This window comes from Girardinichthys multiradiatus, chromosome 11 (genome assembly GCF_021462225.1).
Source record: "Girardinichthys multiradiatus isolate DD_20200921_A chromosome 11, DD_fGirMul_XY1, whole genome shotgun sequence".
NCBI classification, from domain to species: Eukaryota; Metazoa; Chordata; class Actinopteri; order Cyprinodontiformes; family Goodeidae; genus Girardinichthys; species Girardinichthys multiradiatus.
Genome location: NC_061804.1, coordinates 20,859,980 through 20,873,196, shown reverse-complemented (window position 1 = coordinate 20,873,196; position 13,217 = coordinate 20,859,980). Strand labels below are relative to the sequence as shown.

The following is a 13,217-nucleotide window of genomic DNA, read 5'->3' as shown; positions in this document are numbered from 1 at the left end:
TTTTCTCTCAGGCTATCACATAAAATCCTAATAAAATACAATAAAGTTTGTGTTTGTACCCTGGCGAAGTGAAAAAGGTTCAAAAAGTTCCATTACAAGGCACAGTATATTCAGTTCAGGACACAATTATGTGGAGGAGAGGAGCTCTCACTTACAGATACAACCTGATGAGAACAAAAATCACAACCTGCACAGCAGAACTGACTCCAGATTTGCATTACATCTCCATCCAGCCGAAGTCCAAATGCTCCTAACGCCTCGCAGCAAATCATGTACAAAGTATGGAAGCATTTGCAATTAGGCTTCACCTCTTCACTTAGGCGTTTATTAAACTGGCTGAGGAACGGGAACAGAAACAAACTTACATTAAGCAATACTGAAAAATAAGAGCATGTTCTTGGTTACATATTCTGTCTGGTGTGCAGTCTGCTGCGAGGAGAGAGTAAACGTCTGAGCCCAGCTCTGTGCCTCTTGGTATTCCAGTCTTGCACATCGCTCTACTGTATGCTGCGCAGACTCGGAGCCTGACGGAGTGAGGCAGAGTGAGTTTCAGAGTGAAGCAGGGAGACGGAGCGAGTGAAAGGATGCATAGAGCGCTGCGAGGAGAGGAAGCAAGTATGATGTGACGAGCAAAGTGGGCAGAGGGTTGTGGGGAGGGGGTTAGTGAAGCTGTGTTGTAAGTGTTATCAGGTTAAGCCTCCCACGACTGCCTGTCGCCATGGTGACTCCATGGTTACGACCAGGTGTTTAGCCAGGAAGAAGCAAGAGCGTCTTTGTGTGAAAGGGCTTCTTCAGTGACTTTCTTCATTCTTATATCTGCCAGTGTGGACAATAGTTCAACTGAGACATTCAGCTGTTACTTAGAAATACTCCTTTGTCATCTGTGTAGTTGAAGATTTATCTCACGAACTACTGCAGGGAACAGAGGGGTATTTGTTAATTTACTGCTACATTTTTCTTCTAATAATTTTTCATAGATTTGTAGCAAACCAACAAAAGGTACATATTGTGCAGTGTCTTGCAAAATTATCCATCCCCAGTGAACATTTTAACATTTCATCACACTACAATCACAGACCTAAGTTTGTTTTTGGGTAATTTTATGTGTCTCTCCAATACAAACTGGAATGTAGAGCTCAGTCAGATTGGATGGAGAGCATCTCTGAATATGGACTGTCCAGTTTTGTCACAGATTCTCTGTTAGATTTACTTGACTAGACTAACCCTAGACTTTGACTAGGCCAAAGTCTTCTTACACATGAACATGCTTCGATCTAATCCATTCCTCTGTAGCTGTGGCTGCATGTTTGGCGTTGTCCTGCTGGAAGGTTACCCTCTGCCCTAGTCTCAAGTCTTTTTTTAGCTTCTCTTCCAGAACCGCTGCGTACTTGGCTCCATTCGTCATCCCCTCAACTCTGACCATATACCACTGTCCTCTCCCCGTGGCATGATGCTGCCACTGCCATGGGATGGTGTGTTCACTGTGATGCAGTTTATTTTTGAACACATAGCATTATGCATTGTGACCACTTAAAATGGTCTGGTCAAAAGATTCTCCAACCTGAGCTGTAGGCATGGCTGCTCTGCAGCTCCTCCAGAGTTACCATAGGCCTCTTGGCTGCTCTTCTGATTAACACTCACCTTAAATGTGTGTGCCTGATGTACAGTATGAGGTTCAAACTCAAATAAAATTAGATGTTTGCTGCAAACTCCTCTGGAACCTACTGAGCAATTTTTTAGTTTCATCATAAGCCAATCAGAGATGGTTCAATTATGTCAAAGTATGTTCACTATGAGATAAGCTTATGCTGATAATGACAAAAAAATACCATCAGTGGAGTCCCTACTTATTGATTGTCCACTGCAGTGTGTATATAGAGAGCAGGAGCCTGTGTTTTAATCTGTTTGTGTATGCGTGGGTTTGTTTACGTCTCTATATGCCTGGTCCGGGTTTAACTTATAAGCTGATTTGGCAACGTGTTTACAGAGATCTCGGTTTCAATCCGTCGGTGTTAGCCCTGTTACATCACCGCGCATGAGTAGTTGTGTATGATTTCTGCATGCAAACATGTGTGTGTGTGTGTGCGTGTGCGCTTTGCTGAACTGGGTAGGGGGTGTGGAGTCGAGGCTCCAGCACATGGAAATACCCCACCGATGATGACACACGTGCTTTCGCCATGTGTGCACTGCAGGGCAGACGCACATATACAGTCAGCAAGAGGCAAACACAGACATGATGGCTGCTGCTGCTGTTGGAGCTCATTAGGGCATACTGTGCCAATACTAAACAGAAATCATGCAAAATATGAGAAATGTTTTGATATTGACCCTAATAGGATTAATGCAGTAACTGAACTCCTGTGTGCCAACATCTCCCAGGACATTTTAAATGTCTAAACTTTCAAATGTAAAGAGAGGAGGTGTTTAAGGACACATTTTCTAGTTTCTGTGTATCTATGGCAAAGTTACTCTGATTAAAAAAATTAAAAAGTTCTTTTAGGAAAGCTAAAATTTACCAGAAATGAGCAATAAAATAACTTCTTCAATTCAAAAAGCTTCTAAATCTGGCTAAGTAGTTTCATCCTTGAATTGAATTCAACCTGCATTAAATCTCATCCTAATTTCTGCTCAAATTGTACCTTATATTGTGCAATGTTTTTTGTGAAACACCTCCATTCGACCCAGTGCTCCTCCTCATAATCTGACCTCCGACCTTTCTTTGTAGCTTGCCCCTTGGGTCCAGGGATGTGGCGTTATTAGTCACTTTTACTGCTCGTTCTGGCTGCTGACGAAGATATTTGCGACAGCATTGACATTGCAACAACTTTTACTGTCACACACTAGCTACAGTTACAGCAAGACGTTTACATACAGGCATCATGAACAGTCATGTTCTGTCATATTTTGGGCTTTTAAAGACTTATTTTAATCATTGTTTTCAAGGTGGGAATTTATTTGACTGCACACATTTCATGGGAACTTTAAAAAAAGAACGGGGTGAAATAGCGGATTTTATTTATTTATTTATTGTGCAACCAAACAGGAACAGTTTTAAGCAGCTTATTGTTACTTAGTGAAACTTAGTAAAGCTCTAAAAGAATTGTGAGGTTACACAAGTTCGGACAGTTTTTGCAGGCCTTCCTACACAGCAGTTCAAACCATACTACGTAATTGCAAACCCACATCGTACCAATTTTACGTTCCCATGGACTGAAAAGTGCTCACCAAGATAGATGCCCTGTTCCAAAACCTGTAACCTTGATGGAAATTTGCAGCTGTCCGCATGGTCACTTCCTTGTAGAGAAAGAAAAGGTTTTATGGTCAGACAAGACAAAGATTAGGCTGTTTGGCGACACAGAGAAAAGCTGAATGTATTGAGGGGTCGAGATCAGGCTTTACCATACCACTATCAAGCAGGGTAAGATTAGGCTGCTGGAATGACTTTACCAAAACCCTTAACCGTACTGACAATCTGTAGGCCATGCCTCGAAATCGTGTCTATGCCAGAAAGCAACCAATTTAAATGAACTCTTCCAATAATGACAAGAAACAGGTTGAACATGCAGCCAGAATTGTATCAGAAGCTTGTTGATGCCTTGATACCCCTTGCTGAAAGAAATTTATCCAGAAGTAGGGTGTTTTATTCATAGATATCTGAGCCTGCGTGCGTGGGTTTGACACTGTGTGGATTACATTTTTATATTCAACTTTCATTAGGAATCATTGAAGTTGAAAACAGTTTGAAGATCGTTAAAAAGATAAAATTATTGCGATTGTCATGCCCCAAGGTGATGTTAACTTCTGACTCCACCTGGTAATGTTGACTTTCTGACAAACATGTTGATGCCGTCCCTCCCATTCTGTTCATGCTTTACATTAAAACCTGTTGAAATGCCAGTAGTAGACAAAGCTGGGAGAACCAAAGGTAAAAACACATATATAGTTACAGTGGGTAGGAGGAAGCTTGGGAGACAGATGGGAGTTGATCCAGCGGAAGGAGGCTCTGCAGGGTTTCCATATCCTCCTCCTGTTTCCTATTAAATTACTTCGCTTGAAGTATGAGATATCTGTTTTTCACTGCAGTTTTTAACATTTCCTTTATTGAACCATACGTTCATCTCTAACACGTTGTCTGTCTTTCTCTGTGTTCCAGATAAATCTGCGGCTTATTCTGGTCAGTGGGAAGACGAAAGAGTTCCTGTTCTCTCCCAACGACTCAGCTGCAGACATTGCCAAACATGTTTATGACGACTGGCCAATGGGTGAGTAGCCCTTTATTTCTTTTCCCTTTATTTGTTATTATAATGACAGTTTTCTACTGATTCATGTGTCATGGAAAGTCCCTTAATATTAAACAAATTAAATCTGGAATAATGCCATTTCTGACATGTATACTTTTAAATAAACCTAGAATTTGTGCCATTTAATCCTAGTCCTCAGGGTCCTGGGTACTGCATGTGTTGCATTTGTCTCTGCTCCTACATACCTGATCTAAACAGTGAAATTACGTCGTAATCATGGCAGCCCAGCTCTGCAGAGGCCTGTTAATGACCTAATTTAAATCAGGTATGCTAAAGCAGGGACGCATTTAAAACATATAGGTCACCAGCCCCCCGAGGACTGCCATCAGACACCACCACCTTTAAATGATCCCAAACCTCTAGGTTAGCTAGAAGGGGCTTTGTTATGCAGCTCGGCTCAGCTTTGTTTTAGTAGCTTGGCCTTGATTTTCCTACTTTAATTCAGCCTGCCCTCCAAAAAAGCATTTTTAATTAGATGTCCCACTTTAAACAAAACAAAATGAAAAAATAAACTGAACTGCAGTGTATATACACCGTCAGGCGCATTTCCTGCACACACACGGGCATTTTGACCAACAGAAACAGCATCCTGAATCATTATGTGCAAATTGTAGCTAAAAGTTAAAAATAATCTTATGGTTAAGCAACAAGGCAGATTAAAACGTGGTTCGTGGGTCTTTATGCACAGGTTTGCAACTTTGTTTGAGAGGAAGTAAAGTTCTGTTTTACTGATGATTACACAAAGCCTGCTTATCAATGGAGGTGTCACACTGAGCCCACAGAAAAGCTCAGCTGGGATGACCTCACCTGATTTCATGCTGTTTCCAAGTGACAAAGGCATTTTCAGGAGCACGGTACCAAAATATGTTTTGTATTGTTAAAAGATAAGCTGACATGATCAAAGTGACCAATGTGAGCTTATTCTTTCATTTAGTAGTGCATGTCTGAGAATCTGGTTTGATATCACAGCAATATAACATCTAACAGCTGCATCCTGACATCTGATGGATGCTGGTCATCTTCTCCCCTCGCCCGTTCGTACTTCTGCAGTTTTGATTGTACCTGACTTCTTCCGCGCCGTCTAACATCGGACGTTTCATACCGACCGTGCTTCAGTTCCTACACACCTTCGGGATGTTTCAGGCCCGCTTAGACAACTCTAGTATCTGCTCATAGTGTACTGAAGGAAATGAGGTAAAGTGAGCTTTAATATAATATAGGAGGTGTCTCACTTCTTTTGGTGTCATTAGGGGTTATAATCTGTCATGTTTCATGTTTCAAATGGTCCACTTGACAGTCAGAACCACAATCAGTGGATGTAGGTGTGATATAAAGTCTTTGGAATATAAAATACAATGGAATTAAATTAAATGGGGGATTTTTTATTTTATTTGATTACTTTTACTCTGCAATTCACCTGAAGTCTTTCAAAGGCCTTAGAGTCCACAAGTGTTTTTAAAATAAATCACAAATGCAGTGAAAATAAAGTCCGTTGTTTGTGGGAAGATTTATCAGTGGTCTCAATAACCTAATTTTCCTCATGTTTTTGATATTACCCAAGTTAAACACACTTGATTTAACTGTTTGAGCTCCTCTGCTGACCTTGGTGGTGTGGGGAAATTATTAATAAACAGCTCAAGCTTCTGTGTTGCAGCAGAAAAACATAATAAACATGCAGGAGAGTAGGATCGAGAACCTGGGTCAGGGACATCAGTGTGGTGCTACAGAGATACAGAGAGCAATATATTATTTGTTATATATTATTCATATTATTTACATTCACCTGTAAATTCTGATGATTCTTGCGTGACCACAAACGTCGTCTCAAACCTTCTGGTCTTCTTCTCTTTGATTTTGATATTTTTTTTTTTTTTGAATATTTGGTCGTTTATGTGTTTTTAAAGATCAGAGCGATTTGAACTATAGGAGGACTTTCAATTTTAACTTCATTAATTGTACCTTGGATAACAGACTTCAGCAGCTGACTTCATGTCACTTAAAAATACACCATAGGTATTTCTACAGATGACCTTTGAATTTTTTCAGATTATTGGAGTTCCTGTTCTCACATGTATTTCTCACATCTCTTTTTGAAGACTGCAGGACTCAGCTGTGCAGTTTTTATTGCCATTCTTGGGCTTTATGCATCTGCTGTTTTCACATAACACTTTGCTGATAAAGTGTCATTTTTATCAATTAGGCACACTGTCGTACAAGCAATGAATGATGAATGAGAATCTGTCTAGGTCTTTGGTGTTAAGTGACAGAAGTGAATTCCTTTTCCCCTGACTATCATTGCATCCAGGAATATGGGATCTGAGTAATAACATCCACCCTCTAACCGCTGCTGCTGCACCAGAGATAGAATGCATTCGATACTCTTCATCCTGAACTTAACCAAATGTGGCGTTTTCCCACGGAGCTGGGAATGTAGTGCTCTACCAGAGGGTTAGGATTAAAAGAACCCAATAACCCCCCCCCCCCCCCCCCAAAAAAAAAAAAAAAATTTCCCAGATGATGTTGGATTCTCCTCGACAGCTGGAGTTTTCTGTTTGGGAAGCGCCCTGTGGTCCTCCCAGACAACAGATCAGTTGGATAGCAACAACACCCTCGACTCGGCAAGAGATAAACATCTGGTGGCCAGACCCTGCTGCTGTGAAACTCCCTGCACTGTTTTTTCTCGCATTTAATGCTCTTTCAGTTTTTCCAAATCGACACCTTAGGCTCTTCTTCTACCGCCTTTCTTTCCACAGTCCTGCAGCACATCTCACGAGGGCAAATGTTTCACATTTTGGGTATAATGGGTAAATTATGGATAGGTAAACGTGTAAAATTATCTTAAGTCTGGTCAAGTGTCTTCTGGGACAGTTTCATGACTCTGAACAGTACTTTAATTTTCACCATGTTACCATTTGCTTCTAATTTCCTTTGATTACATGGTTTGTTGCCTGAACCTGTACTTCCATAGTTTATATGCAATGCAATAAACAGGGTTTGAAAATTGGTGAAACACTGGGAAAGTTTTGAATTAAAGAAGCATTTTGAAAAGATCTAACAACAAATGCAGCACATAGGCAGCTATTTCCTTTCATCTGTCTCCATAATGCTTTTTCTCCCATCTGTCTCCTTCTGTTTCTGTCAGACTGGGAGGTGGAGCAGGTCAGCAGTCCAAACATCCTGAGGCTGATCTACCAGGGACGCTTTCTACACGGCAACGTTACACTAGGAGGTGAGAAAACACCGGAGCTGCAGCCGCCCAGGGAAAAACGCCTGAGTGCTTGCAGGCATGCACACAGAAATCACAGCAGTTTGCTGCTGGAAAGTTCATGCTGTTCTCATCTTTTTCCTGAGCCACAGAACAGAGGTACCTCAGTGCTCTGGACAAGCTGGCTTTCATGGAGGGAGGGAGGAAGGGAAAGCAGGGAGGGAACAAGGAAAATCAGAAAAAACAAGGTAGATTGGCATTGGAGTAGACCTTAGGAAGGACAAAGAAGACACAGAGGAGGGAGGCAACATAGCTTCAAAATGAAAACCACAAGTGAAGAAAAAGAGAGGATGCCCATTTTTGTGGCAGACCGACCTTACTTTTCTTTTTACCACTCTTTCTTCATTTTAGGTGGACTTAAAACAATGTAATTCAGTAATCCTTTCTGTTATACCTTCATACTCATCTTTTTGTGTGGTTTATCACATGGTTTTATGGCTGGTGTGAAATGTTAAGACAATACGGAATCCTCTTACTTTTAGGCCAAATTTTTCAGGGGTTCAAAAATGCAAACACAGACACAATAGGATGGATGTTTTAGTTGTTATTGTTAGAGGGGATGGCTGAGTCAACTCAAAGAGTCTAGGACAGTTAGTCTCAACGGTCCTGAGTTAGCATATTTTAAGTCTCTTTGAAACTAAGGAGGAGTCTGACTTCTTTTCTCATGTTTGTTCATAAAAGTCCTGGTGAGTCTGTTATAAAAAGGCTGAAAGTTCTGATGTGTTTGGGATTTAATTAAAATGCATTTATTGAATATAGAATATAGAAGAAGACCATCTTATCATTCATTAAATTTAAGAAGTAAAAAAAGAAGTTTGGGTCGCCTCGCCTTGTCATTGAGGGGTCACGTTGGTCCCAAAGCCAGAGCAGTTCAGAACCACCAGTTTTCAGAGTTGGGTTTTGCCTAAAAGTCTCAATCTGATACAATATTCAAGTTTATAAATTCAACGCCTTGTAAATGCTTAAATGTGTAACAACGAAGTGTAGCAAAATGTGTCGCATTTAATCAATCTGGTTCCTTTCATAATATTTATTCTTGATGTTTTGTTGATGTTTTTTTTTTAAGATTGATAAACACTGAGAAGAAGTTTTAAAAAATCATTATATAATGATTATAGTGTTCATTTTTCCAAAAGCTGAGCAGTTGACGAACTAAAGAGATGCGGAGTCAGTCAATAGATGGCACTATTTGAAATCCTTAAGTATATGAGGTTCTAATATTGCATTCCTTTGAGCCATTTTCAGACTGTAAGTTTTTATTATTCAGCCAAAGACCTACCTGCCAGTCTTATATTTTGACACCTGCTGAAACAGCTTTATTTTCTTTACAATGCAGCACAACCCTTTGAAGTCTTTTTTAATTTGTACTCAACTCTGGGAGGCTATTGAGGAGTGAAATGACACTGATGTTGCATGCCGTTGCTCTGACTGAAATTGACCTTTACAGCCTTTTTTTTTTCCTCTCGCTAGCTCTCAAGCTGCCCCTGGGGAAGACCACAGTGATGCATTTAGTTGCCAGAGAGACTTTGCCTGAGCCAAATTCCCAAGGTAACCACATCTCCGTCTCCCCTGTTTCCATTCAGAGGGCTTTTCCACAAGCTGAAGAACTTTTAAATGTTCTGCTCCCACCCATTATTTATTTCTACAAATGGCTTCTGTTTCAGGAACAGCTAGTAGTGCAAATAATTGGCTCCTTTAGGTTTTCCCCAAGACACAGCGCATTGTGCAGACAATGGAGCTGATATAAACCATGTAGGATGACAGGTTTCCTGTAGATCACTGGAAATCGCAATACATCATCAGGACAGAGCCCAATAAAAAAAACTTGTTTTTAAAAATAAAATTTAAATGAAACTTTTAGAGTGAATGAGGCTAACAATATTTACTAGGTTCTAAAATGTGGCTTGTGACCACATTTCACCACCTCATTGTTTATTAAAAGAAGATAAAGCCAAAGTATCCCATCCAAAATCCTAGAAATGTACAAAATACATAAAATCTCTCCTCATTTCTTACCTGGATGAAGCATCTGCAATTATTCCTTTTGTTCAGCCAGCCTCAGTAGATTGTTGGTTAAACCGCCCCTCAGATTATATTTATTAGACACTTTGTGTTGAGTCATTGCTTGTCTCTATGATGAAGCTTTATCTGTGTGTGTGTGTGTGTGTGTGTGCGTGTGTGTGTGTGCGTGTGCGTGCGTCTAGGTCAAAGGAATAGAGAGAAGACCGGGGAAAGTAACTGCTGCGTCATTCTGTAAATACACACCTGTGCTGTAGCCCTCCGTTCTTCTAGTCCGTTCATGCCATCAATGTCCTGGACCCGATGAGCTTGTCCTAAGTCTTGGAGCCTGTCTGCCACCCGGATGCACACCTCTCCTTCCCCGGACCTTGCCACCACTCACCCCTTCATGCACACATTTACACGTTTAGTAGAATGACAGCAGGCTCAGGCTATAACCGAGACAGTTGGGTAGCAGGAAGTTGATTAACAATAGAGTTGATTCCTATGCTGTACTTGATTTGTTATTATATCGTAAAAGTAGAGGAAGGAATTAGATTTGCATGTGTTTTTTTTTGTTTTTTTTTTCTTCTTTCCTAAGCCTTCTGCCATACCCCGTCACACGTCTTCTCGCCATCTTCGGCTGGTCTGTGGATTTGGTTTCCGGCAGACTCTTCATCCTAGCTGCTTCCCGTTGCAACACAGTGGCCAAGTTTTGTGTGTGTGTGGCCTTGTTATCTCATACAGACCGCCTGACAGTTTTAACCACTAAGCTCATGAAAACCTCAATGTGACGCTGGGTGTAAAACCCTGTTTGTTTGTGTGAAAGCACCTCAGTGCAGCAGCTGACGAAGCGTTAAACGTGCCTGATCAGAGAACTCAAACTGGGACTCACTCACTCACTCACTCACTCACTCACTCACTCACTCACTCACTCACTCACTCACTCACTCACTCACTCACTCAAACTAACAGTATGAACACATGTGCCCTTTAAGGTGGCAGGACAGAAATCACAAACTTGTACAGAAATAATCCTGTTTTAGACAAATAAAGCCTAGCAAGCAAACAAATATACAACCAACCAGAGCTGGTGGTCTCTTGTCTTTGGAGACTGGGTTCTGACAGTCCATGTGTATTACTGACCAACTAAACTGGTGATTTAATAAAGCATTATGTGAATTTTTTCCCCTCTCCTGCAACATCACAATCTCATCACTTTTCTATCAGTGTTGTGAAGGGTCTCTCTGAGATGTGACCTTAAGTTTGGAAAATGAAAATGCTCTCCCTCCTTGTCTTAATTCTCTCTTCTTCTCCTTCAGCATTAATAGGTCTATTTTGCACAACAGAAGCATGTGCTCTTTTATCAGATTAATGCAAATGTATGAAATGGTTTTATTTTATGTTTCCAATGGAAGTAATGTTCCAAACTAAGGTTAACATGTGTAGAATATATTTAATATGAATCTTTATCTAGATCATGGAGATTTTAGATCTTGGTGATACCATTATATTGGTGTTTAGTCTATGATTGTGTATACGGTTATCTTCTAGCCAGTTCACAGGCACTCACTGATGTCTTTGTGTTTAACAGCAGCAAATTCTCCCTAACCGTTCATGGACTGAAGGGTTTTTATTCTTTTTTCTTCTGTCCAGCTTTGTTCATTTGTGTATAATTTAATGTAATCATTTTTTGTGGTTTTTTGCTTTAAAAGAATTGCTTTGTAACAGCACTAGGTCTTAAAAAATATTGTTTATATTGGTCAGGGTTCAAATCTGTACAGAGAAAAAAAATGTTTTAAAACCAATTGTAAATAGCATTAATGCTCCTCTCTACCCACCCCTCTAAATCTTCAAAATGGAATACATCTGTAAACTAAATAAAGGTTATTGAAGTGTACTTTGTTCTGTTGTGGCTCATTGCCCATTAGATGTTAATTATAAACAGGAATCCCAGAAAAGCATCACATTTGTTAGAATTACCTTGCAAATCTGGGCAAGTGTGAAAAAAGAAAATGGAGTGTTTCTAGACTATTTCCTCTCCAATTTCTATCTGTCCATCCATCCCCTTATCAATCATCAGTCCATCATTTGTCCATTTTTCATCCATCTGTCTCTGTCCATTCGTCTGTCAGCCCTCATTCTCCATCTGTTTTTCCTTTTTTATTCAAACCCTGACTTCTGTGGAAATATCTTCAACAAATTCATAGTAAAGTTTTGCACTTATGCTCTAGAAAATGAGCTAAAAACTCTGGCGGAGGACTCTGGAAATTCAGGTTTGGAGAAGCAATAAAATACAACGGGGTCCAAGCATCAGGTATGTTATTTTGCTGGCAAAGAAGTGGCTGGCCTTGTAATAAACATTTTTCTAGAAGATTTATAAAAGTTGCTTGAAATGAATGATAAACCCATCTCAGGCTCTCTAAAAGGCAGAATACATTTTATTCGTAACTTATGCTCTATAAGAATTTTCATACAGAACTAAAACAATAATGTAAAATACGTTACTTAAGTGACGTCCACCAGGATTTGTTTTCACAAGAACTAGATTTTTTATATTCCAATTTGTAAGAGATAAAATATTTGTGTACAAGACGCTAAGAATGTTGAGATGGCTTCCAGATCTCAATCCTCACCTGCCAACTTACAGGACGTAAAGCAGGGGTGGCCAACTCCTGTACTCGAGAGCTATTCACCCGCTTTTACAGGTTCTTCTCAAAATATTAGCATATTGTGATAAAGTCCATTATTTTCCATAATTTCATGATGAAAATTTAACATTCATATATTTTAGATTCATTGCACACTAACTGAAATATTTCAGGTCTTTTATTGTCTTAATACGGATGATTTTGGCATACAGCTCATGAAAACCCAAAATTCCTATCTCACAAAATTAGCATATTTCATCCGACCAATAAAAGAAAAGTGTTTTTAATACAAAAAACGTCAACCTTCAAATAATCATGTACAGTTATGCACTCAATACTTGGTTGGGAATCCTTTGGCTGAAATGACTGCTTCAATGTGGCGTGGCATGGAGGCAATCAGCCTGTGGCACTGCTGAGGTCTTATGGAGGCCCAGGATGCTTCGATAGCGGCCTTTAGCTCATCCAGAGTGTTGGGTCTTGAGTCTCTCAACGTTCTCTTCACAATATCCCACAGATTCTCTATGGGGTTCAGGTCAGGAGAGTTGGCAGGCCAATTGAGCACAGTGATACCATGGTCAGTAAACCATTTACCAGTGGTTTTGGCACTGTGAGCAGGTGCCAGGTCGTGCTGAAAAATGAAATCTTCATCTCCATAAAGCTTTTCAGCAGATGGAAGCATGAAGTGCTCCAAAATCTCCTGATAGCTAGCTGCATTGACCCTGCCCTTGATAAAACACAGTGGACCAACACCAGCAGCTGACACGGCACCCCAGACCATCACTGACTGTGGGTACTTGACACTGGACTTCTGGCATTTTTGCATTTCCTTCTCCCCAGTCTTCCTCCAGACTCTGGCACCTTGATTTCCGAATGACATGCAGAATTTGCTTTCATCTGAAAAAAGTACTTTAGACCACTGAGCAACAGTCCAGTGCTGCTTCTCTGTAGCCCAGGTCAGGCGCTTCTGCCGCTGTTTCTGGTTCAAAAGTGGCTTGACCTGGG

General features: G+C 40.4%; 1 protein-coding gene across 1 annotated transcript in view; it reads left to right on the top strand.

The window, feature by feature from the left end:
- ubl3a (ubiquitin-like 3a) overlaps nt 1-11,464 on the top strand; it is a 44,568-nt gene extending 33,104 nt beyond the window's left edge. Inside the window, exons 2-5 of the mRNA XM_047379799.1 lie at nt 4,154-4,262; nt 7,444-7,530; nt 9,037-9,114; nt 9,771-11,464. Of these exons, the coding sequence (XP_047235755.1) occupies nt 4,154-4,262; nt 7,444-7,530; nt 9,037-9,114; nt 9,771-9,823 (327 nt within the window). The 3' untranslated portion in view covers nt 9,824-11,464. The remainder of the gene's footprint in view (nt 1-4,153; nt 4,263-7,443; nt 7,531-9,036; nt 9,115-9,770) is intronic.
- The last annotated feature ends 1,753 nt before the right edge of the window (nt 11,465-13,217 follow it).